This window comes from Microtus pennsylvanicus, chromosome 4 (genome assembly GCF_037038515.1).
Source record: "Microtus pennsylvanicus isolate mMicPen1 chromosome 4, mMicPen1.hap1, whole genome shotgun sequence".
Taxonomy (NCBI): Eukaryota; Metazoa; Chordata; class Mammalia; order Rodentia; family Cricetidae; genus Microtus; species Microtus pennsylvanicus.
In genome coordinates this window covers 1,009,647-1,036,918 of record NC_134582.1, presented here as the reverse complement: position 1 = coordinate 1,036,918, position 27,272 = coordinate 1,009,647, and the positions used below count along the sequence as shown (strand labels likewise).

At 41.0% G+C, this 27,272-nt stretch overlaps 1 protein-coding gene across 3 annotated transcripts; it reads right to left on the bottom strand.

The window, feature by feature from the left end:
* Positions 1-27,272, bottom strand: Socs6 (suppressor of cytokine signaling 6). 3 transcript variants are annotated; one of them, XM_075968109.1, is made up of 4 exons: positions 27,085-27,272; positions 22,119-22,277; positions 20,981-21,104; positions 1-5,369 (listed from the first exon to the last, which is right to left on the bottom strand). In XM_075968109.1, exon 4 carries the CDS (start codon positions 5,240-5,242, stop codon positions 3,602-3,604), a length of 1,641 nt encoding a protein of 546 aa, XP_075824224.1. In that variant the 5' UTR covers positions 5,243-5,369; positions 20,981-21,104; positions 22,119-22,277; positions 27,085-27,272; the 3' UTR covers positions 1-3,601. The 3 variants fall into 3 exon arrangements, with proteins under 3 accessions (XP_075824224.1, XP_075824223.1, XP_075824225.1); XM_075968108.1 differs by lacking the exon at positions 22,119-22,277; XM_075968110.1 differs by lacking the exons at positions 20,981-21,104; positions 22,119-22,277.

The following is a 27,272-nucleotide window of genomic DNA, read 5'->3' as shown; positions in this document are numbered from 1 at the left end:
TTGTGAACCAAACTTTTATTTACACACTGTATCTAGAAGCAGATACATAAATTTTTATACAATTGATTTCCAAAAAATGTGCAAGAAATTACTATAATTCGCTTACAAACCAAAACACATTAAATCAATGGACTTTGGATAGTTCATTCTGTGGTGTTCTCAGTACAAACGATACACACCTGATTTGAAACGTACAAAGTGTAAACTACAGCAATCTGGATTGCAGGTATTAATCTCACAGCACACCAACTATGAGACTTCTTTACCCCAACATGAATACATACTGTTTGGAAATTCTAAGACCTCCTCATCCTCTCTCGTTGGAGAATTTGGATCACTTTTCAAACAAAAGTACATATTTGCCTTGTTATGACTAATCAATAAAAAGGATGTTATAAAAACTTTAAAGGATTTAAAAAGTATTAAAAGAAACCAATTTTTTTTATTATTAACGTACCAATACCTTTAGAACTTTAAAGTTATTTGTGAAACTGGCTATTGTTCTTCATTAAAGAATATTCAACAAAACTGTCTATTGCTGGTAGTGTCATTCCATTTTCTAATTAACACTTCACATTCAATGAAAGAAATTCAGATTTAAATCAAAATATATTATTTTGAATCATTCATAAGTTTCTTTCATATACAATGTGAAATGTATGGTAATTAAAGTTGGTATTCCTGAAAGCAGTTAGATACTTAGCACTAGGAAAGAAACTGCATAAACCTGTAAGATTTCAATAACTTCCATACTGTTTCAGTAATACTGGCTCAGAAACTATGACACATACTTTGTTTTATCTTAATGCCAATGAGCTAGCCTTTTTGGCACTTGATTTTATTCAACAGTAAGATGGTTGCCCTATGTAGCTGGTTTTCTTAAAATTATTTTTAGTTCTGTGGTTATTTACTGTGATATGTGACATAAGTTTTCAGATTATTGCACCATGTAAAAAGAAAACAGTCTTCCTCAGAGAAAACAAGGTATTTTTCAAGTACTTTCTGCAGCTCTCATATTATAAAAATGTGTTAAGTGTCCTAGGAAGCCCCAAGTAACTTCCAGCCTCCAGCACGTTTGGTGGTGAAATACTTGAGTTAAAAACAAAACAAAACAAAAACCAATTCACTTGTCACAAATGGATGCAGCTTTCCTGCTTGCTATTTTCTTGCTTTAACCTAGGAATTTTAAATGTACAGATTAAGAACGGCTTAACGGCTGTGTTTATATCGTCTAAGATCAAAGAATCCCAGAAAGTTAACCAACTTCTTTCTAAGCCAAGATACAAGACAAGGACTTAGTTTTTCTCTTTCCATTTTTAACAGAGTTCCAGTTTCCCACTTGAGTCAAATGGATGTCTTGGCTACAAAAACACAAAAATACTGACAATAAACCTTTCTGTGAATCCAATTTCTCAATAAATGCCAATTTTTATTCATCAACTATTGGAACCTGATGATTTCAAATTGAATTACAACAGGTCCTGTTAAGTATGAAAATACAGTTCATCAAAAGTTGTTTTTCGTAATAAAGATTCCCCTACAAAGTAGCACAAAACTGATTATTAGAAAGACTTCCATGAACATCAGAATAATCTTGGCCTTTAATGGGTAGACCCTAACACGGTGCACCATGAGAAAGAGTAGGACACAAGCTATGTTCATGTGAGACATGTTGGGGACAGTCCAGAGACTTTTATGAGCCATGATCTTGAGGACACGAAGCCTCTTGACATTCACCATCAATACAGTAACTATGTGACAATACCTACCATCTAACGTAGATGCAGGGACTTTCAACTCACATAGATATATCTTCAGCTGTTTAAAAATAAATAGTTTTGCAAAAAAATAGCTAAGTGTCTTGCATTAATTTGATAACAAGCCTACAACTCTGCAATAGTTCTTACTCCAATAGCTTATAATGAGTGCTTGTATTATTACAGTATACTCCATATTCCATCATATTAGATGAAACACATTAGAAAATGAAATTCTTTGTAACAAGGTCCAACCAACATCCCATCAAAAGTAAGTACCTTGTCCCTTTTAAGTTAAAATGCCATTACCACTGTAACACAATGGCACTGTGCCTTTTCTTGCAATATCTCAATTCTACCCCTAGAAAAATAGAGAAAAATGTAAAGAGAAGGATATGTTTGGATGACAAAGCCAGTAAGTTTGACCTAAAACCTTTACCCTTGTGATTTTTCTTTAAGCATGTATAGCTACAAATGCCTTCTGAATGGGGCAATCTTTAAATTCTAGCACTTAATATTTTTAATAACACCATTGCAGAACTCTGAACTTAACTACATTCCAAAATAAGTTTTAAAACCTGGCACACCATTTTCTTAACACAATGATAAAAAAAAACTAGAGAAGCCAAGTTACTTAGGAATTAGCAAAATTAGCATATACCAAAATGCTATCTTCAAAGGACAATCACAACAGGAAACTCTCTGCAAATCTGATTTTTTTTTTCAGTTTTTCTCACGCACATCACAATTTCCAAGTATTTAAATGATGTCAGTCAGGGCTGTTGTTTTGGGGGCAAAATGGTCAAACCCAGCACATTGTAATGACTACAAAGAAGAAAGATAAGTCAACTTTAAAATAACTTTTCTATTCAAATCAATTTACAACTTTATATAAACTTCAATGTAAGAAAATACAACTCATTTATGAAACTTGTTTTGTCAAGTTTATGGAAAAAAGTATTGACTAAAGAAATCATAGATAAGATATTTAAATGAAAGAATCTCTCATTCACACACTCACACACTGCTCACGAGAAACCAGGGTCATCTCACTTTTGTAACAATGGTTTGGGCTTTAAAGGGCTTTAAGTTATGCCAATTTGTACCCGAGTTTAATGACAGAAAAGGCAACAATTTATAAATTGGGTATATATTTGTTTACAATTTTTAATGTAAGGCCATTTATCAAAAGAGACAAATCACAAGATGAAAATGAAGGCAACAGAAAGAAATTCAACTTCTCACAACCAAAACAATTATCACATCCTTAAAAAATAATTTAGAAAAGTGTTGCACAGATATGTTGCAGATTTGCATTCCATTAAATAAGGTTGTGTCAATTCACAATTCTGAATAAACCTTTTTTAAAGTGTGAGAGTTAGAAATCATTTTTCAGTGTATTTGTAGATATGTTTTATCCCACACATTTGTTCAACTGGGCATTTAACGTCATAACAATTTTTATTCTTTACATTTCATTCAACTTTACTTAGGGTTAAATACACATGAAATGTGCTTTAATGCATAAGAATCACAGTGGATAGCAGCAAAGGACTGGGGAGGGGGTTAAGGAGAATCTGGTCATTCACATTGTGATTATTCTGCACATTAAAGAAAGATAACTCACACTTCTAGATCCTCAAGACATCCTTTTCCAAAGAATCAAAATAAACTCAAGACACCTTGCAGACACTTCCCCACCCCTGAACAAACTGATGACTCTTTCACACGTAAAAACTAAAATAGTTATGGCAGCAAAGACTTCAATGGCGATGTAAGTCTGTAAACTGTACTCCAGTCTTGTTTCTGAACCCCAAAGTGCGAGAAGCAGGGCTCCCAATCTTTCAGTAGTGCTTCTCCTGCAAATAATCCTTCATTTTGTTTGGCAAAGGCAGTTTCTGAATCAAGTCTATTCTTGTGTACTGACGTATAACAAAGCGGCACAGGTACTGCAGAGAGCGCACCTGCATGAACCGGGACACTGGATTAGTCAGTCTGACCGGGTAAGTCGCAGATCCAGGCAACCGAGACCTTGAATAACAAAATGCTCCATTTTCGGAGTCCCTGATTGAATGCTCGATTAAGTCAACTATAGACGTATGCCCTTCTACATCTGGCTGCTCATAGAAGCTGAACCTACCATTTGAGTGCTCAATTCTAGTGTGAAGTGTTTTACCATGGGAGCGAAAGCTCAGGCTTAAAAGGTAACGGTCATCAGAACTATCCCGAACAAGAAAAGAACCATCTGGCACATTTGCCAGTTTCCCCTCTGCCTCCCAGCGTGTGATGGGACCCCAGTACCACCCCTGTTTTGCAAGCTTCTTCAGCTCCTCCGTTAGACTTGTCACAACCATGGGACCACTGCTCTGCACTGAGTCATAAACTCTGGCAACCCCAGGTGCAGAGTTGGGATCAAAATTCAAATGACAACGCACACTTTCAGCCATGTGCACATCCGGGCCCGAGAGGCCACTGAAGTTCCTTTGGATTGGGTTATTCTGCATTGGAGGTAGCAATGGTGAGAGGGGAGGGGCATCGTCATGACCTGCTCTAGGGCTCTGCAACATGACTCCTGTGGTGCCAATCAACAAGTTGTTCACCGAAGAATCCACAAGGATCTCTGGGGCTACAACCAGGTCCTGGTCCACCTGACTGTCGTCTTCGGAGAAGGCGCTTGCCCCGGGTAGGGGCACGGCTGACACTTCCATGGGTGAGGACGTGTCCAGGCAGCAGCTGCGCGGCCCTTCCAAAGGGCACATCCCGTCTTCTAAAGGCACGGTGTACTGAAGGTAGTCCTGAGACATGAGTCCAATAACTACAGGCACGTGTTCCTCCAGATGGAGGCGCAGGTCCCCGGGTGAACCAGGGCTGCAGCGGGACTCAGGGCGTGGCTCCGGCTGCTGGTCACACAGCTCCCTGGACTGCAACAGCTCCCTAGGTTGCAGGTTCCGCAGCTCTTTGGGCTGCAACTCCCGCAGCTCCTTGCGCACACCATTGACTGGGCCCGGGCTGGCAGCATGCACCAGTGCCTTCACCCGCATCTCCATCTTGATGCATGTCTCCTCTGAGCTGGTGGGCCTCAGCGGCCAGGGTGTGGGGCTGTAATGGTGACTGCGCAGTGATGTGGAACGGATGGGCCGTGGAGCACGCACATCCTTGAGGCCACCAGGCGCTGAAGCAGAGGAAAAGGTATCCTCATCTGTGGGCGCAGTGCCGCCCTTGCCCTTGCCTTTCTGCTTGGTGGACAACCGCCTCTTCAAGGTACCCATCAGGCTCTCGCTTTTGGACCTGTTCTTCCCTTTCTCATCCTCACCGCCAATGTCGCAGCTGGCCATGTCCTTGCCATAGCAGCTCCCAAATAAAGAGTCATCTTTCACAAAGTCGCCAGCGAGGGTCTGGGGCTGAACCACCATGAACTCGGTTTCGTCTTTGCTTTTACTCAGGTTGAAAGATTTCCGGAAGGTTTTCAGACTAATTTTCTTCATTGTGACTAGCTACCTAATCCTAACGGGTCAATTTCTCTCTGGAGCAGCTATCCCCAAACATCGGCAGGAACTATGAAGCCTCATGGATGAACTCTGCCCAGCTTCATTTAACCTCTGGAGCTATTTTCTGAAAAACAAAGAAAAACAAAGTAGAAAAAAAAATTAAACATTGTAGTTTTCAAATAAAACATAACAATTTTTTTTTAAAGCTTCAAAACAAATGTGCCCAAATCTAGTCTTTGAAATTTCATCCTGAAGATTTGGATAACTGCCTGCTAGATACTGGATATCAGGGAAATACTGGGCCCTTAATTTACCCCATGGTTTTTTTGTTTTTTTGCTTATTATACAGGTCAGGACGGGGTTTTTTCTATCTGACCAGGCTCGTCCACTGCCGATGCACCAGGCTGAGGGAGCAAGTCACAGTGAGGGCACTGCTAATGCCGTGGAAGAACAAGTCTACACTTCAAACACGTGCACATGAATTGTGAGACACGTCTTTTCCATGGCCCTTCATACTCCTGAAGGCACAGCTCTTGGCCATCACAGGGGCACTGCCCGACTAGAAGAATGTATGTTTCAGGAAGAAATGCTATAACCTTTCCACCCACAGCTTAGTGCAACTCGGTTGATTAGCAGAGCACAGCTCTAACTTACTCTGATTTACTAACACACAACTACAGTGTATTAGTAGTGACCACACACACAACACAGTGCAATAACATGAATGTTAGTTATGAAGTAAGGCAGTGGAAGAGACAGATATGTGAATGATAGAATACAAAGTTATCTGGAACACACTGGTAACACAGGTGGGAGCTGAGGGAAGGAAAGAATCTGAGAAGTGTTCAACTTTAACCACAGAGAGCAGGTGGTTGTGTGTACACAGAATCTGCATGAAATCATGCTCAATGAAACCACTCAGACTAGACAACCTATCGGGAACAGCTACATCATCTTAATAAAAAGCAAAAGAAGTCTCACGGTCATACACTGTTATTGAAAGATACTATAAAAATAGAATACTTACAAATATTTGGAGCACAAGCTACTTTAAACATGAAGCTGTACTCTGAATGACCTCACTGAGTACTTGGTCTTGCCCCAGGTGTAGAAGCTAACTCCCAGATAGCAGACTCAGCAGCGGATTCTGAGACGGTAACTTAACTAACCTGGGGTTCCAACAGTCCTGCTTGCCACTACCACATATCTACACCACAGACGAGAAAAGCACTTGGCAGATATCTATTTGAAAAATGCTATCAATGCATGTGCAACTCAATTCTAGTATTAAGAGAAGATCCAATCCCAGATATCAAAAAGAAGTTCAATTAAGCCATATGTTTTTTAATCTTTTTTCCTGCATCTTCTAGGCAAAGACTACTCTACAATTTTTTAAAGAGTATCTATTTTCCTGTTTGCACTTCCAAAAATATATGTCATCTTTTTATAGGATTACCATCTGTCTTGTGCCCAAGTAAGTGTTCTGAATCAATCTTGCCATTTTTCTAATTCAAAGCTTTAAGTTTACGTATACACTTGAAAATTTGCATGATAGTTCAAGGGAAAAGATTTTACACATAACCCATCCCCCCGCCCCCGCCGCCAAAACCCACAACTCTACAGGGTCAGTGAGATGCCCAGCAGGTAAAGGCACTTGTCATTAAGCCTGATGACCTCCAAGCTGTCCTTTGACCTACATACAAACAACTGTGACACATGCAAGCACACACACACTAAATATTAAAAACTGTTTAAATAAAAGAAAAAAAATACTGTATAAACAGGAAAAAAAATCTAATTACTTTACACTTTTTTTAAAGACAAGATCTTGTGTAGACCAGCTGGCCTCAAGCTTACTATGTGCTCCAACAAAAAAAAACCTGAACTCAATGAGCCTCGTGCCTCCAATTTCCTAAGTGCTGAGATTACGGGGAGGGGGACACTCTGGGTGCTACCACCTCGTTTTAAAAGAATGGTTCCAGGTGGCTATGTGTGCCATTCATTTTTAACATCTAATACAAAAACTAGAGACAAGTCAAACAATGACTTAAAGTTAACGAAGTAGCTAGCTCCATTATTCTCCTTTTACAAGAAGGAAGCAAAACCTGTGCAATGAAGCTAAATCATCTGCTCCTTTCCCTACGCCACACGCCCTGCCTACAGGTGCAGTCCTCACTCTCAGCGTCCTTAAACTTCCCACCTTCTGCGTTTTAGTCTCTTAGAAGACTTTATTTATGTTTTAGTCTCTTAGAAGAAAAATGCTTTGGGGGAATAGCAAAATGTTTTAATTCCATATTCTGTGTCTGTTGAAATTTGTCCTGAAAACTGAGTTTAAAAGTAATTATCTGTCTATTTAGAAACATTAATATACTCATTACGCATTAACATAAATCGGCTTCCTGAGAAAGAACTAAACTTTTCAAACAGTAAAAACAGAGAGAGAAGTAGCACCGCTTCACATTACTGAAAATCCTGTGCTAACAGAGCACACATCTGCTTCTACGTTTCATCTTTCAATGTGCTCTTTATTCCAAGGTTAAGAAGAAATTCAACACACAGAGACTACAGGAAGAGAAGATAGTTTGCTTAATACGTTTTATATACCTGTGCATATTTTTATCTGATAGTTCATCAAATTCAAGGAGCAGTTGTTTCATGTATTTGTGTGTATGTATCTGTTCACACATCCACACACTTGAAGTTTTGGCTGCAATCTCTTCCTCTACTACAGTTTATTATTAAGACAGGGTTTCTGGTTGAGCCTGGAGCTCAACATTCCAATAAGACCTGGGAGTGTGTCTATCTCTGGCCCCTAGTACACTCGGGTTCCAGACGGTGGGCTGCACCACCCATCTTTTCACATGGGTTCTAGGATACACGTCCTGGCATCCACATTTGTGTAGCAAGTACTTTATCCACTGAGCAATCTCTCCAGTTCCAAATGAAAATTTCTTCTCCCCGCCCCCCGCCCAAAAAAAAACAGGGTTTCTCTGTAGCTTGGAGCCTGTCCTGGAACTAGCTCTTTTTTTTTTTTTTTTTTTTTTTGGTTTTTCGAGACAGGGTTTCTCTGGTTTTGGAGCCTGTCCTGGAACTAGCTCTTGTAGACCAGGCTGGCCCAGAACTCACAGAGATCCGCCTGCCTCTGCCTCCCGAGTGCGCCACCACCGCCCAGCTGGAGCTCAGAGGCTCTATAGCAAGCAAAAGTTAACATATTTGATAGTTTACAGAAAAAGTTGACAGATCCTAATCTAATTAAAGGACTGTCAGAATAAATAAAAATGAATAATAACGTTATGTGATGTGCAGGTTACTCTCTTGTAACCTTGATGTAAAACAGGGTCATTGGAGAAGAGGAACTGTGAGAATCTAGTTACATTCTAAATTTTCATTACTATGACTTTGAGATCCATCAAACAAAAACGTCACTGATTTGCAAGCCTCTTGTTCAAGGACGGACAGTTCCTGAAATGTTGGAGGCTGCTGTTTGTGGGAGGTAACAAGCCACATATTCTCACTCCCCTAAACAAGTTTGTCTGACCCATCTGCACCAGATGTTCTTGATTGCATGTGTGCAGGAGGGTCACAGACATGACTATGTCACGATTATACGCTTGCCCGACTGGATGTAGGCTGGAGGTATGTCAGGATGTATGCTTATCCCTGACTAGACCTGATGGGAAATGCAATGAATTACGGGTTTTCCTTTAAGCTGCTGCAAACCATGATTTGGGACCACTTCCCAGGAACCTGGGTGTGGACCTGACCAGAATCCATCTATTGGCCAGTGTTTAATTACTGCTTGCTTCAAATTTGGCTTTAAACTGTGGTAGTGGTCTTACTCTCCATAGGTAGGAACAAGAGAATCTCAACTGAGAAAATGTTTTTCCATCAGATTGTCTGAAGGCAAGTGTGTGGGGACATTTTCTTCATTGGAGGGGGCTGTTTTTGGAGATAATGTCTCTTTGTGTAGCACTGGTTGTCCTGGAATTCACTGTGCATACTAGACTGGCCTTGAACTCTAAGTCTGGTCTGCCTCCGCCTCCCAGAGTGCCAGGATTAAAAAGGTGCACCATCACAGAGAGCACATTTTCTTGAATGGCACGAATGTGGGTATTATGGGGAGGGCAACCTCTGAGTATGTGGTCCTGATTTGTACTGAAAGCAGGCTGAGCAAGCCAGTAAGGGGCCATCCTACATGGATTTCTGCTTCAGTAACTGTCTTCAGGTTCCTGCCTTGAGTTGCAATCTTGACTTCTGTCAATGGACTATAAACCATGATATGTATGCCAAATAAAGCCTTTCTTCTCCACGCTGCTTTTGGCCATGGTGTTTTACAACAGTAACAGAGAGCAAACTAAGACATGCTATCTATAAGTTCCTCTACAGTGGAATGATGCACATCACTTGAAAGGATACAAAAGACTATACCAAGAGAGTAACCATAAAAGCTAATAGCTCAATTAACATCAGAAAAAAACAGGCTTTAAGAGAGTAAGTATTACTAGAGACTCAGACATAGTACTACTAGAGAATAAACATTTTAAAATGAAATGAAGGTTAACACATCATAAAGATACAGTATTTATAAATGCATATTCATTTAACATTAAACCCCAAATACATAATGGTGTGAAAGGAGAAACAGACAATTCACTAATGCAAAGATTTCAATGAAGCAGACTCCTAGTTCACTGGTAGACACTGTTTCCTGACAAAATCAACACTGAGTTCAATCCCCAATGTGAAGGGAAAGGGAAGGGGAGGAGAAGAGAGGGAGAGATAAAAGAATGGGAGAGAGAAGAAACGGAGAGAGGAGGGAAAAGGAAGAAAAAGAGAAAGGGTGAGAGGTTAGAAGGTTGAAGATCCCAAAAATAAAAATCCAAAACTAGAAACAAAAGAAATCCAACATTTTGACAATTTCACACCTAACATACTGTGATAGATTGCAGCCAAATGCAGCCACAAATCCAGCCTTACAGAAAGTAATAGAAGGAAAATCACTAACCAAGGAGTCCAATAATGACCACAATAACTCAGGCATCTAGAGACCCTTCATCAACACAAACCAAAGAAGGGATACACACAAACTCTACGACTAAAAAAAAATGACCGGAGTTAACAACCACTGGTCATTAATATCACTTAATGTCAATGGACTCAACTCACCTATAAAAAGGCACAGGCTAAGAGATTGGATAAGAAAACAGGATCCAACATTCTGCTGTTTACAAGAAACACACCTCAACCACAAAGACAGGCACCTACTCAGAGTAAAGGGTTGGGAAAAGGCCTATCAAGCAAATGGACCTAAGAAACAAGCAGGTGTGGCCATACTAATCTCTAACAAAGTTGACTTCAAACTTAAATCAATCAGAAGAGATGGAGAGGGGCATTTTATATTCATAACAGGAACAGTTCATCAGGATGAAGTCTCAATCCTGAACATCTATGCCCCTAATATAAAAGCACCCACGTACATAAAAGAAACATTGCTAAAATTCAAGACAGCCATCAAACCGCACACACTAATAGTAGGAGACTTCAACACTCCTCTCTCACCAATGGACAGGTCAATCAGACAGAAACCTAGCAGAGAAATAAGACAATTAATGGAGGTAATGAAACAAATGGACTTAACAGACATCTATAGAACATTCCACCCAAATAGGAAAGAATACACCTTCTTCTCTGCAGCTCATGGAACCTTCTCGAAAATCGACCACATAGTCGGTAACAAAGCAAACATCCACAGTTACAAAAAAGTATTACTAACCACCTGTGTCTTATCAGATCACCATGGATTAAAGTTAGAATTCAACAACAAGGCTACCCCCGGAAAGCCCACAAAGTCATGGAAACTGAACAGCCAACTACTGAACCATACCTGGATTAAGGAAGAAATAAAGAAAGAAATTAAAGTCTTCCTGGAATTCAATGAAAATAAAGAAACAACATACTCAAACTTATGGGACACTATGAAAGCAGTCCTAAGAGGAAAGTTCATAGCACTTAGTGCCCACTTAAAGAAAACAGAGAAAGCTCACATTGGAGACTTAACAGCCCACCTGAAAGCTCTAGAAAAAAAAGAAGCAGACTCACCTAGGAGGAGTAGGAGACTGGAAATAATCAAACTGAGGGCTGAAATCAATAAAATAGAAACACAGAGAACAATCCAAAGAATCAATGAAACAAAAAGCTGGTTCCTGGAGAAAATCAATAAGATTGACAAACCCCTATCCAAACTAATCAAACGGCAGAGAGAGAATTTGCAAATTAATAAGATCAGAAATGAAAAGGGGGACATAACCACAGACATAGAGGAAATTCAGAGAATCATTAGATCTTACTACAAAAGCCTATATGCCACAAAACTGGAAAATGTAAAGGAAATGGATACTTTCTTAGATAAATATCATTTACCAAAGTTAAATCAGGACCAGGTGAACAATCTAAATAGACCTGTTAGTCGCGAAGAATTAGAAGAGGTTATCAAAAACCTCCCTACCAAAAAAAGCCCAGGACCAGATGGTTTCAATGCGGAATTCTACCAGAACTTCCAAGAAGACCTAATACCTATACTCCTTAATGTATTTCACAATATAGAAACAGAAGGGTCATTACCAAATTCCTTTTATGAAGCTACAGTTACTCTGATACCAAAACCACACAAAGACTCAACCAGGAAAGAGAATTACAGGCCGATCTCACTCATGAATATCGATGCAAAAATCCTCAACAAAATACTGGCAAACCGAATCCAAGAACACATCCGAAAAATTATCCACTATGATCAAGTAGGCTTCATTCCTGAGATGCAGGGCTGGTTCAACATACGAAAATCTATCAATGTAATCCAGCATATAAATAAACTGAAAGAAAAAAACCATATGATCATTTCATTAGATGCCGAAAAAGCATTCGACAAAATTCAACATCCATTTATGTTAAAAGTCTTGGAGAGATTAGGGATACAAGGGTCATACCTAAATATAATAAAAGCTATATACAGCAAGCCGACAGCTAACATCAAATTAAACGGAGAGAAACTCAAAGCCATCCCGCTTAACTCAGGAACACGACAAGGCTGTCCACTTTCGCCATACCTCTTCAATATAGTGCTGGAAGTTCTAGCAATAGCAATAAGACAACATAATGGGATCAAGGGGATTCGAATTGGAAAGGAAGAAGTTAAACTTTCGTTATTCGCAGATGATATGATAGTGTACATAAGCGACCCCCAAAACTCCACCAAAGAACTTTTACAGCTGATAAACAGCTTTAGTAATGTGGCAGGATACAAGATCAACTCCAAAAAATCAGTCGCCCTCTTATACACAAAGGATACGGAAGCAGAGAGGGAAATCAGAGAAGCTTCTCCATTCACGATAGCCACAAACAGCATAAAATATCTTGGGGTAAACCTAACCAAGGAAGTGAAAGATCTATTTGACAAGAACTTTAAGGCATTGAAGAAAGAAATTGATGAGGATACCAAAAAATGGATGGACATCCCTTGCTCTTGGATTGGGAGGATCAACATAGTAAAAATGGCAATTCTACCTAAGGCAATTTATAGATTCAATGCAATCCCCATCAAGATCCCATCAAAATTCTTTACAGATCTGGAGAGGACAATAATCAACTTTATATGGAAAAACAAAAAACCCAGGATAGCCAAAACAATCCTATACAATAAAGGATCTTCTGGAGGCATTACCATCCCTGACTTCAAACTCTATTACAGAGCTACAGTAATGAAAACAGGGTGGTACTGGCATAAAAACAGAGAAGTCGACCAATGGAATCGTATAGAAGACCCGGATTTTACCCCACAAACCTATGAACACCTCATTTTCGATAAAGGAGCTAAAAGTATACAATGGAAGAAAGAAAGCATCTTCAACAAATGGTGCTGGCACAACTGGATGTCAACCTGTAGAAGAATGAAAATAGACCCATATCTATCACCGTGCACAAAAATCAAGTCCAAATGGATTAAAGACCTCATTATCAGCCCGAAAACACTGAACCTGATAGAAGAGAAAGTGGGAAATACCCTACAACAGATGGGCACAGGTGATCGCTTCTTAGGTATAACCCCAGAAGCACAGGCATTAAGGGCAACATTGAATAAATGGGACCTACTAAAACTGAGAAGCTTCTGTAAAGCAAAGGACACTGTCACTAAGACACAAAGGGAACCTACTGACTGGGAGAAGATCTTCACCAACCCCGCAACAGACAAAGGTCTGATTTCCAAAATATATAGAGAACTCAAGAAACTAGACTTTAAAATGCTAATTAACCCAATTAAAAAATGGGGCACTGAACTGAACAGAGAATTCTCAACAGAAGAACTTCAAATGGCCAAAAGATACTTAAGGTCGTGCTCAATTTCCTTAGCAATCAGGGAAATGCAAATCAAAACAACTTTGAGATACCATCTTACACCTGTCAGAATGGCTAAAGTCAAAAACAACAAGGATAGCCTTTGCTGGAGAGGCTGTGGAGGAAGGGGTACCCTCATCCATTGCTGGTGGGAATGCAATCTTGTGCAACCACTGTGGAAGTCAGTGTTTCGGTTTCTCAGGAAATTCGGGATCAACCTACCCCTGGACCCAGCAATACCACTCTTGGGAATTTACCCAAGAGATGCTCTATCACATGTCAAAAGCATTTGTTCAACTATGTTCATAGCAGTATTATTTGTAATAGCCAGAACCTGGAAACAACCTAGATGCCCTTCAATGGAAGAATGGATGAAGAAAGTATGGAATATATACACACTAGAGTACTACGCTGCGGTAAAAAACAATGACTTCTCGAATTTTGCATGCAAATGGATGGAAATAGAAAACACTATCCTGAGTGAGGTATCCCAGACCCAAAAAGAAGAACATGGGATGTACTCACTCATAATTGGTTTCTAGCCATAAATAGGGGTCACAGAATCTACAATTGGCGAACCTAAAGAAGCTAAGTAAGAAGGTGAACACAAGGAAAAACATATCGTTATCCTCTTGGATAAGGGAAGTAGCCAAAATTGCCGGGGAGAAAATTGGGATCTTGGGGGTGGGGTGGGAAGGGGGTAAGGGGAGATGGGGAGAGAAAAGGTAGAAGGGAAGGAGGGGGGACTTGGGGAAATAGGAGGATCGGGATAAAGGAAGGTTGGATAGGGGAGCACGGAACCACAATCCTTAGTTAAGGGACCCACTTTAGGGTGGGCAGGAGAATTGACCCTAGAGGGGCTCCCAGGAGCCCAAGCTGAGGTCCCCAGTTAGTTCCTTGGGCAGCTGAGGATAGGGAACCTGAGATGACCCCATCCTAGCGCAATACTGACGAATATCTTGCATATCATCTTAGAACTTTCATCTGGCGAGGGATGGAGATAGAGACAGAGACCCACACTGGAGCACTGGACTGAGCTCCCAAGGTCCCAATGAGGAGCAGAAGGAGGGAGAACATGAGCAAAGAAGTCGGGACCACGAGGGGTGCACCCACCCACTGAGACTGTGGAGCTGATCTACTGGGAGCTCACCAAGGCCAGCTGGACTATTACCAAAAAAAGCATGGGATAAAACTGAACTCTCTGATCATGACGAACAATGAGGGCTGATGAGACGCCAAGGACAATGGCACGCAGTTTTGATCCTACGCAATCTGCTGGCTTGGTGGGAGCCTAGCCAGTCTGGATGTTCACCTTCCTAGATATGGACGGAGGGGGGAGGACCTAGGACTTACCACAGGGCAGGGAACCCTGACTGCTCTTTGGACTGGAGAGAGAGGGGGAGAGGAGTGGGGGGAAGGGGAGAGGTGTGGGAGGAGGGGGAGAAGAGTGGGAGGAGAGGGAGAAGAGTGGGAGGAGGGGGAGGGAAAGGGGAGGCTGGGAGGAGGTGGAAATTTGTTTTTTTAATAAGAAATAAAAAATATCTATAAAAAAAAAAAAAAAAGAAAAATAAAAAGATGACCTTCATGTTATGTACTCTAAGGGAACACAAAGCACAAGAGCTATGTGTTCAGACGTGACTCCTCCCTAGGTCATCTCATTACATACAATTAAATATTCAAACTCTGAAAAGAATTCAAAATCAGAAACAAAAATCTCTAATGAATTTTTTTCAGATAACAGAGAAGAAAGAAATACTTTGTAAATCACTCGTAGCACTCAGTACTACATGATACCAACGCCAAATACTCTAAGACAACTGGAGATACATTTATTCCTTGGTGATCCAAAAGGCCTTAACTCAGTATCAGCAAACGAAACTTGACAACATGTAGAAATCATTATAATCAAGTTGTATTTGTATGTGTTTGTATGTGGATCATGCTGTCAAGATTTGTGTGTGTGTGTGTTTGTGTGTGTGTTTGTATAAGCCAAAGGACACCCTGTAGGAGTTGTATTCTCTCTTCCTATAGAATTTTGATCATCATCCCTCATAGTTAGCCCTGTTACCCACTGAGCTATTTCATGCCCCATGAACAAGTTGTTTAACAGGAATGATCAATTTATATAAAGAGGGACATTCTAGATGCCTAGAAATCTCTCTGTATCCAGTCCCACAGATTTCCTTGCTTCCTGCTTTGTCTCTGCATTTTCGCTTGCTACATAATGCTTGCGTCTTTCCGTTTTTATCTTTGTCTCTGATTCTGTCTCTCTAACACACTTTAATTATTCGGCCCTTTTATTTTCTTAATAAATTCTTTTGACACTAAAACACAGTTTTGCCTGTATTTTCTACAAAAAAAAATTGTCATTTATATTTAAGTATTTGGTTAGTCTAATATTGATTTATATAAGGTAGGGATTAATTTTTCCACTTGGATAACTAATTGGTGTCACAGAAAATATTGACCCTTATAAGAAAACAGTAAGAGAATTTTCCAAGTCAAATCAGTCAAAAATTTTCTAATTAACTAGCTATTGCTTAAAAGTATCTTAATGAAGTTATTCAACTTTTAAAAATTATCATACTTTTAAAAATTATCATACTTTCTCCTGGCAACACTATTTTTATACATTTTAAGAAATAACTATGCTCCCTGAATTATGATTAAAAATAACTGAGCTTTAAAAATCAAAAACATCCTAATGTCCAACAGTATGAGAGCAGTTAAAACAAATGCTGGCACAGCTACACAATGGGACTGGAGAACCACTGAAGTTGGTATTTATATAGCTATAAATAACACGGAGAGAGCGCATAGTGTTCATTTGTTAAGTGGAAAACACAGGAAATAAAATTATATGTAAAGTGTGGTCTCACTTATGCAGAAAGAATAGAGAGTAAAGTGGATCAGAAGGAGCTGTTATTGGACGGCAGCATTCTTTAGACATGTTAGTCAATGTGAACTTCGAGTGTTTTTAATCGAATAAAGTCTATGAGGTTTTTGTTTTTCTGAAAACTGATTTTACTTGGGAATGGTCAAGTAAATCTACCAGTTTCAAGTAAATCAGAAGGCTACTTTTTGAAAGTCAAGATATTTCACAAACAAATTCAGAAACAAAGAGTAAGACAATGGATTGAGACTATTATTTTTGCTTTAGTAAAACCTAGATAACTTCCTCTTTCTTTTCATCTTATGGAAAGGAACATTTTGTAAATCTGACATAAAATTTTTATATTGATATATACAAAAGATTTTACACACACAGGGTGAGTCATGGTCTACTGGCCTTACATATTCAAAGTTTAAATGACAACAATGGCAAACCCTCCCTATTCAGTTTATAGGACTGGAGTCACTCCCTTGAAGACCCCCACTCTGCTCCCTCCTTCCACTTTTATACTAGAGCACTGGTTTATAGCACTGGAATCACTCCCTTGAAGACCCCCACTCTGCTCCCTCCTTCCACTTCTATACTAGAGCACTGGTTATGTCTTTCCCCAGGCCACACCTGCACCCAAATGGCTAAATATGGTTGGGAAAACAGTCATTCAGAATGGACTCCTTTTTTTCTTGGGACCCACACTTCTGAGAATTATTTTTTTAAATATTTGCTTATTTTTATGTGCACTAGTGTTTTGCCTGCATGTATATCTCTGTGAGGGTCTTAGGTCCCCTGGAACTGGAGTTACAGACAGTTGTGAACTGCCATGTGGTTGCTGGGATTGAACTCGGGTACTCTGGAAGAACAGCTAGTGCTCTTAATCTCCGAGTAATAACAGCTAGAACTTTTTCTTGGGTTTATTCTCTTTTGTTGCTGACCATTCAACCTGTATGTCTTCACATTTAAATACTCCATCTTCAATTTCAGCTCTAATTTCAGAGAAAGTAAGTCATCAAGAGGAAACTTCACAGCTAAGACTAAAGTTCAATTGTGGAGAGCCTCCCCAACAAGCACGAAGTCCTAGGTTCAAAGCCCAGCACCCAAGAATGAAGAAGAGGAAATCGTGGATCCTACCATGTGTCAATCTAATTAGCAGTGCCTGCTCCACATCAGCTCCTCACTCCTTTCTAAAGGCATCAAAGCCTGTCTTCGCATTTCCCCTTTATTGGGTCATTACTAAAAATGTTATTTCTCACTTTCTGCAAGCCATGTTCCTAGAGCATGTTCCCCTCACACCAGCGCTCCACAGAGATCTTCCTAAACTCAGCATCAACACATCAACAGCTCCTGCTTTCCAGGGTCTTTTTATCAGCCACAGCCATTTCCATCACGGAGAAGCCAACTGCTCAGCCCTTATCCAACATGCTACTGAAACTCAATCCATTTGTGCCTTTGCTACAAGGGCACCTCATTTTTAGACTCCCATGCTGGTTTCACTCCAGCCTCTTCTTGATGGAGCACCCTAACATGCAGATGCCCCCTCCTTCATCTGTATGCACACACTAAACAATTTCATAGTTATTCTTTTAATTTCTTTATTTAATTTACATCAGGATTGCATTTACCCCTCTTCTCTACTCTTACCCAAACCCCCACATCTACTCTTCCTGTTTCTGGTCAGAAAGGGGCAGGCCTCCCATCGGTATCAACAAAGCAGGGGATATCAAGTTGTGGTAAGACTAAGCACCTCCCCCTTGTCATACTTATGATGACAGTACCTATGGGTCATCCGCTCCCAAATTCCTATCTCACCATTTATAGTCAAATTATAGTCACCTTTCTTCTTGACATTACCATGCCGATGGCTGAAATGTAACAGGTTTACACTAAACTGCATGTTTTCAACCTTACTTCCAAATCTGCTTTACCTGTAGGATTCACTTCCATTTACAGCTACTTCACTTAAAGCTACCTCATTCTTTCAAGGTCTCAGACCAAAACATTCAGAATCATCCCTGGCTCCTTTCTTATCTGAAGCTTCATATCCAATGTCATGAAAGACAAACCACAGCCACCTTCAATACATACCGAAATCTAACTGCCTTTGTCAGGATATTCTAGTTTCCTGGATTACTGAACAGCATCTTAAAGCGTCTCCTCGCCCTCCCCCTGGGTCTCCTTAGTTTGTACTCTAATAAAAAAGGCACCGGTGCCCCAGAAAGGCAGGGCAGTTGCTGACATCTTGTACTCTGGGACCGCACATCTGCAGCAGACCAGCTTCACAATGTCTGGCATGTACATGTAAATAAGAATAATTGAAGCATAAGAAATACATTTTCAGGGCTATACAAGTAAATTTTAAAAAATATAACCTCAAAGAAAAATGGACATAAAATTGTCATAAAAGAAAATAAGACAACTTAAAATTACAGCAAAAGTCTTAATAAATTTTAAGTAGGCTTACTCGCAGGCTCCCAACACTAATACATGAGAAAGCAACAGCCAATGTTTGTAGAGGCCCCAACTGACTAATCTTCTTTACAAACTTTGGCTTTTGCTGAGTTCTCCATGTTATCTAATCAGAAGAAGTTGAAGAGGTTGTTACAGGAACCTCTGACTTAATGACCAGTCAGCAAGATGGCACAGCTGGCCAGGACTTCTCGCTGGCATCTGAATGGGTGAAGTCTGTGGACTGAGCTCTGACCTGTGGGGTCTGTGCTACTCTGGACAGTGTCACAATGAAAGACACCAGTTTTCATGCTGGAAATTGGTGATTGTGCTGAAAATACATGGCAACTTACACACCTATATACTTGGGCCAGGTCAGCCATAAAACAACTATCAGACATTTTAACAAACTGTTTCCTCAAACCCATGGCACCAGGGCAACACTGATAAAGGAAATTATGTGCTTCTACCAGACTTACTATTAAGATCCTAACGATTCCCACACACCTACTTTAATTGACTAAGGCACAATTACAGCTATTTGAAAAGATCCATTGTAATACTCGGTGATAAGTTATGTAATGTCGTAAGTCCTGTCCTCTGTTGTAATTATAATTGTTTTAATAGAATTCACTACTACATTGTCATAACTGACAGTAGAAAATTAAAATTTTAATAAATATCATTTTAATAACATTTTAATAAATATCAACAGAATGATGTTGGCTGAAATATTTCACATTCTCCATAAAGCCCACCATTGCCACTGCCTATAAAATAAGTACAACCTTTCAGGTTAGCTGCCAGGTAAAGTTCTTTAAGAATTGGGCAAACTGAACAATGACATAAAATCCAAAGATCTGTATTTTGTCAGCTTGTTTTTATTCTACTGCAGTACAACAAAACAATATTACTATGTGATTTGTTCAAGAATTTGCATTTTCTCCAGAGATGTGATGTAATTTGCTCATAAATAAAAATCTCTTCAATGCACTGAACTATGTAGTAAAAAAGTTTAACTCAGATTCCCCCACCCCCATCCTGGAGACAGGGTTTCTTTGTGTAGGCTGGCCTTGAACTCTCAGAAATCTGCCTGCCTCTGTCTCCTAAGTGCTGGAATTAAAGGTTTACACCACCACATCTGGTGTCTTTCCACTTATTAAAATGATACAACGTGGGCTAGTGAGTTGGCTCAACAGGTAAAACATACTGACACTGCCAAGCCTGGTGACCCAACCTTCAATTCCCAGAATCTAAATAGTGGAAGGAGTAAACCAAATCCTATAAATTGTTATCTAATCTGCACATGTCCACCAACTGATCTCTCCAAAAAAATAGATACAACTTAAAACTATTCATGTTGACCAATGTAGACCAACAGGCTTCGGGAAGAGATACAGAATGTGGTAAAATACTTGTGTGCCTAACATGAATAACTAAGACCTGAGATTGAGCTCTAACAAAAGGGGGGAGGTGGTAAACCAGCTAGCTGCTAGTTTTATGTGAAGTCCTGACTGACTAACCATATAGTTTCTGAGGAGAGTATGTGGTACAGGCCTGAAAGGTTGAGGCAGAGGCCCAAGGGTGTATAGCCAGCCTAGACAACAGTGAGTTACAGCCTTGGCAACATAGCAAAACTACCTCAAAAAACAAGCAGCAACAAAAATCTCCATCACCAACAAGAATGAGCATACATGTTAACACTGCTACCTGTTTTAGCTGGAGTTTCTATTGCTATGATAAAACACCATGACCAAAAACAATTTGGGGAGGAAAAGGTTTATCTGGCTTACACATTCTGATCATAGTCCATCAAAGAGGGAAGTCAGAGAAAGAACTCAAAGCGGGAACCTGGGAAAACTGGAACAGAAGCCATGAAGAAACAATGCTTACCAGTGTTCCTCACCGTTCAGCCTTCTTTCTTTTATCAACCAGGACTGCCTGTCCAGTGTTACTGTCCCGAAAGAGCTGGGCCCTCCCATATGAATCATTAAGAAAGTGCACTACAGACTTACCTACAGGCAAACCTTATGGAGGCATTTTCTCAATGTAGAGTTCCTCTTCCCAAATAACTGTAGCTTGTGTCCAGTTGACAAAAATCTGACGAGCATACTACCATTCCCCCATACACAATGAAACCTGAAAGCAGAAGGAAAATATGACCAAGGGGAGCAATGTTATCTACGTAGACAAGCCTGAGCTACGGCACCCAGTGACAGTGCACCTGCCTTCGATGTGCCAAGTCCTGCTTTCCAGATCTAGCACTCGAAAATATAACCAAGTAAATTCAATTCTTCTAGGAGGGAAGACAAAAAGAAACAGGCCTGAGAAAAGATGACAAATTTGAAACAAGTCCCAATTCTTATAGGGGTGCAGGAGGTTAAGAAAACCAAAATTCATTGTGAAACATTTAAATACAACAACAAAAACACTCCCAAAAGATTGACATGAAAACCTGAGAAAATAACTAATAAATAAACCAATCCGGACTTCCTGTAGCCAACAAAGAGCTTCAGAGAAGAAAACTCACGAAAATGAGGGGGAAGAAATTATAAAGAAAAGTTTAAAGTCTTTTAAGTTTAAAATCAATGGAATATTATATTCTTAGAATAAAAGAATGATAAGACATATGATACCTCATCTGGGATCTAACAAATAAAGCCTGAAGACCAGATTGCAAAACTAAGCCACTAGTTTGCTATAGAGGCCAAGCAGTGGTGGCACACACCTTTAATCCCAGCACCTAGGAGGCAAAGGCAGACAGATCTCTGTGAGTTCAAGGGCACAGTGGGCTACACAAAATTGGTCCAATCTAAAAGAGAAACAGAGCTATGTGGTATGGCTCACACATTTAATCCTAGTACTTGGGAGTCACACACCTTTAATCCCAGCACTAGACAGTGGAGACAGGAAGGGGAAGGGCTGAGCGAAGAGGAATAAAAACAGAGGAGACAGGAGCTCAGTGCATTCGGTCTGAGGATTCAGTAGAGGTTAAGAACTAGTGGCTGGTTGCTCTGCTTCTCTGATCTTGCAGCATTTACCGAGATTTTATTATTAAGACCAATAAGAATTCATAAAACAATATATCACTGTGAAGCTTTAACATTTAATAGACAATACAAAAACTACAAAAAAAGAATTCTAGACACATACAACTGCTATAAACAAGAGGTAGCTGGCCCAAGGTAACAGTGAAGGCTGGGTGACAGTGGCACCGTTTTCAAATCTCCAAGACCGTCACCCCAACTGTTCAGTGACTCTCCTTGAATCTTCCACATTCTCTGGCATTCTTGCAAGCCCATATGATGGATTCTGGGAAGAGGATTAACAGTGCCTCAAACTGAAGTCATAGGACAGCAAATGCAGAAAAGCAGACAAATCCAACCCATCGGTGCCACATAACCTATTTCTCTTGAGTAAATTATACCTAAAATTCTACACATAGCTAAACTAAAAACCAAATACCCAGAGCAAGCATTTTCTGACACAAAACCAAAAAGGTACTACCTCCTCACTTTTCAGGAATGTCTACAGGTGTGAGTTCTAGCAACTCAAGAAGGAAAACAAGAAGAATTCTGTGCTGATGCATACGCACTTTCTGTCTGCTTCTTTATCTCCCCAGCCAAACCCATATGATTGTCCATAAAGACGGAAGTACAAGTGTCCACCTCCCAGGGTTAAAGAGCTGTGTGCATGAGATCCCATGTTGAAATCCTCTAGAGAACTGGCATACAACTAGGCTTACTGTGTAAACACTCGTCAGAATTTATATGCTTACTTATTTAATCATCTGTAAAAGAATGAACTCTTATTATAATCTGTTGAACTCCGTCTAGCCTGAAATTATAATTTTACAGATGTATAAAAGCACAAAAATCCAGACACTTCCCACTTATTCTGCCAACCTGTGATATTTGGTAACAATATTCCCTAAATGTGGTTTGTTTATTTCATCCCTGAAAGGGATGCCAACAGACAAGTATTAATTAAAGAAGGTAGTATTTCAGTTGAAAGCAAAGCCTGTTGGGCATAAAGACACATGCTTTTAATTCCAACACTCAGGAGGCAGAGGCAGGCATATCTCTGTGAGTTTGAGGTCAGCCTGGTCTACAAAATAAGTTCCAGGACAGGTTACACAGAGAAACCTGTCTGGAAAAATAAAAAAGACAAAACAAACAAAAAACCCAAAGCTAAACTTTTTAGAATAATGCATTATAAATATCAAAATAAAATAACACACATGCAAAGCAGTACATCACAAATGAGAATTTATCTTGATCTGTTTGTTAAGCCTGTTGCTTCAACCATTTAAGACTTCTGACACTATGGTCAGAATGAGGTCTACAGCAAAGACTGGCTCTCTGAATCACTTAGTAAACCAAGCTTATCTGTGTAATTACAAAGATCAAAACTAAATGATTAATTTTCTGATAAAAAATCTTTTATCTAATAGGAGTCTTTGTAAGGAAATAGTTTAAATACAAGCTCCCACTGCCACTAAGGTCTTCAGTGACATCTTATAGTTCATCATTTCTTTCTTTTCTTCTCTAATGTCCAAGAGCTGGCTACGGGAAAACGTGATAATCTGTCTTCAAAATTTTAAGGCAATACTTTAGTGTGGTGGCTGTAAGAAGGAAGACAGCCTCACACCACATGTCAAGGAACTTTGGAGAGGGCTCATACCGCCTAAGACTACTGAACCCACAGCCAAGTTCCCACTGGCACCCACGCTGTGATCTGTGACCCCACACACATCCCAGCAACTTGCACATCCCAGTCACTTCCCTGTCATGTCCATTTCTCTTGCCACGTTGTCTTTTATACCCTTTTCCCATATTGGACTTCTTTAGCAAGAATGTTTCTATCATATGGAGACTTTGCTGGCTCCCGGCATATTCCTGCTGAGCAGCCCAAGCATATTTTAAACTAATTACTATTATCACTTGCTAATATGCTAAACATCAACCTAGTCACATGCACTCTCAATTTTTCAACTTATCTCTCAGAAACTATTATTTTACAAATAAAACAAATAACTTTTTAAAAAGCTATTCTACAAAATCAAAGTGTTAAAATTCAATCTAGATTTGTATTTCAGTGAAAGACTGTTGCAATCAGTCTTCTAACTGTCTGGCATGTCTAATTACAAATTGGTTTTTTCTTCTTGCTTGATTATCTGTTAAAAACTGAGGCTGCCAAAAGGATCCACATAACTGAGGCTTGACTTCACAAAGCTATGTAAAGGAACAGTGAGGAAATATGTTACAGAATAGTTACTTTCCACACTGACAAACAACCACACTTAAAGAAAGTGAGGCAGATCTGTCCATCTGTGCCATGAGCTGGTTTGGTTCATGCGTAACTCACACATGTTACGGCTCCACGGGGAAATGGTTCTCTTTGTGAAGGGTTGTTTATGTCATGTGGACACAAGGGTTTTGATTTTACTAGTGTCATGATTTATTCACTTGTGCAGATCAGCCTACACAAAGACAAACACCACCAAAGGCTAACTAACATCCACACCGTGAGCCTCTTTCTTTAATGTGATGAGAACTGCATACACTTTCTGCATACCAGGTCCCTGTTCAGTGTGCAAGTTCCACAGGATACGTTAAGGACAAAAAAGGGAAAGTAGCCAAGTTCCATGGAATGTGTTGGGGACACAACGGGAAGAGAGACTATCACAGGCTACTACCCTCATGGAACCTGTATGAGAACAGAGAAGAAAGAAGAGAATAGAACAGTTAGAACTCAATGTCTAAAGGAAACACGCCAGTTTGTTACTCCAAGGTACTTAGGAAGGTTCTCTGAAGAAAGGACACTTGGCTTGAAGGCCTAGGAAAAACCCTCCCGTATAAGTAGCCACTGGTACACACTGAGAGCTAATAGGACCAGTGTATCAAGGCTGGGTATTGGAGAACAGCGTGGAACCCTGAGGAACTGACGGGTCAGGATATAACTGTGGTGTAAGACAAGGTGCAAACCGATGTAGAAATCCTGTAGCCCAATTAAGAGTCTGGATTTATTTCAAATAAAATACATACTATAAGTGTGAGATAGATTCCATCTGAGGAGTAAGACTTGAGAGATCCAAAGCCTGTTCAAGGTCATAGTCCTAGCAAACGAACACCCTAAAACACGTCATGTCCTCTGTGTGTACTATGGACACTGAAATCTTAAACTTGGTCTGGTCATTCAGATATCAACAGGACAGTCAGTTTAAGAAAGCCATACCCTGACTTCTCATGAAAATAACAATTCTGCAAAAGTACGCAGGTGCCACAGATATGAGTACCACCTTTATAACAGCAAGAGGTCAGAAGAGAAGTTGCGCACACATATGTCGTCCACATATGTGTGTATTGCCCTGTTTCTCATGAACACATATTCTTGGGTGTCAGTGACCACCAAGAATTCAGAAATGGACCTCAGAAGTTTTAAATAAGATTACACAACTACCTCTGTGAGCAAACCAAGAGGTTCCTAAAACTGCCCACAGTGGCAAAACATAACAGGGTTTTCTCTAAGGATGAACTTACACAAGAAGGTCACAAAGGCACGTGGTTTCTGTTCTCTGAAAAAGGGCAGCTCTTAAAAGCAACGGTGTCTCCGTGCTCAAGCAAGGCTGGAGACGAACATGGTAAGGTAAATGACTTGGAATCCAGTTGGTACAGCAGCACTTTTCCACACCACACCCTGTGCTTCGGCTGGCACCCAAATCCCTGCCTTGCCACTCCCTGCAGGTGTCCTAACAAGGGAGGGCACTCAGAGGACTCCCTGAGTGTTTTAGTTCTGTGGTCAGAAGGGAAAGGAACAGGGCCAGGGACCAACTCGGAGGATGTCTTCAAAGGTAAAAAGCAAACACGCACTGTCTTTAAGGAGATGCTAAACGGAGCCCTAGAAAAGCTAAAGGTTCAGGTAAAAAACTTGGCACAGTCTGACCCAGTTCAGTCCTGGATAATAAACTCTCCTATATCCCTTATGAAGCCCACTGTCCAGAGTGTCATGCCCTCAAATAAACAAGGGTTAGAGAGTGGTGGAACCAAAAGGTTAAGGTGACCTACTTTCCTGGGGCAGGGAGGGATCCTAAACCTCTCTTCCCACATCCATCTACAAAGCACTGGAGAGAAATCAGTGAAGAAGAAAGTCACAGATTATAAACTACCTCTTTTGGATTTTATCCGTGAAACCTGTAAACAGTACCACTCGTGTTCTTCACTGTCTTCACAGCACTGAGAATTCCAAGTGAAATTCATTTATTCAAGTAAACTACGTGGTCCATGGTGGGGCTTGGTGGGTTAAAAAAACTAAACAGCTGCCTACTATGGCTGCTATTTCACCTTTGTGTAGGCAGGAGTTTACCTTTGTTTGATTACAAGTTTATCTTTATTCCAAGGAACACTATAAATTAAAACTGAATTTGGGAAGTCTCTGGTGTGTTAATTCGCATTATAATTGTAATCAGTATACTGCACAGTCCTCGGGCACAGCAGTCTGTTGCCTTAGTGAGACCTTCAAGAATTCAACATTATCTCCCCACCGGAAGCCCCAGTTCCACCTCCGTCTCCAATTACAAAAAGTGGGGATGAGCACCCCAAATCGCGTTCTGACTACACACTAAGTTGGTACACACAAACTCTTTCAAGTTTGGGGCCAGGCCCTGCTCTGGGGAACAGCAACTGTGCTGCTCAGAGCCACAATGGTGTGTGTGTACCTGAAGTTGCCAACTCCGGGAGCCCAAGAGGGCCTGTGCGGGATCAGGGCAGTTTAAATGCCACGGCCCTCCTCCCGCGGCCCCTCGCGCGCGGCCACCGGGTCCCGGCTCCACTCGGCACCTCGGCCCCCGGGACGCCACCCCCGCCACCCCCGGCCCGGACAGCCGCGACGATTCTTCGCTCCCGCCCCGGGAACCCCGACCGGCCCGGCCCGCAGGCCCCGCCGCCCAGGCCTCGCCGAACCCCGGTCTCGCACAGCCGCGGGCCGCGGGCAACAAAGGCGGCGGCGGCGGCGGACCCGGCGTGGAGCCGAGGGTCGGGGCCTGGGCCTCCCTCCCGCCGCCGCCCTCCCGGCCGCACGCGACCAGCGACCCCCGCCCCCCTCCCCCCGCACCGCTCACCCCCGCGGTCGCCGGCTCCGCTTCCTCCCCGCCGCGGCGCGACTGCCGCCCTCGGCCTTCCTCAAGCCGCTCCTCCTTCCTCCTCTTCCTCCTCCCCGAAGGGAGGGCGCGCGGCCGCGGCCCAGGCGGGAGCGGAGCCGCCGCACAGGAGCCCGGGCCGCCCGCGCCCTCGGCACAGCCCGGTAGGC

Excerpts from the sequence above, each read along its gene's own strand:
- Socs6 (XM_075968109.1), bottom strand. The coding sequence starts at position 5,242 with ATGAAGAAAATTAGTCTGAAAACCTTCCGGAAATCTTTCAACCTGAGT.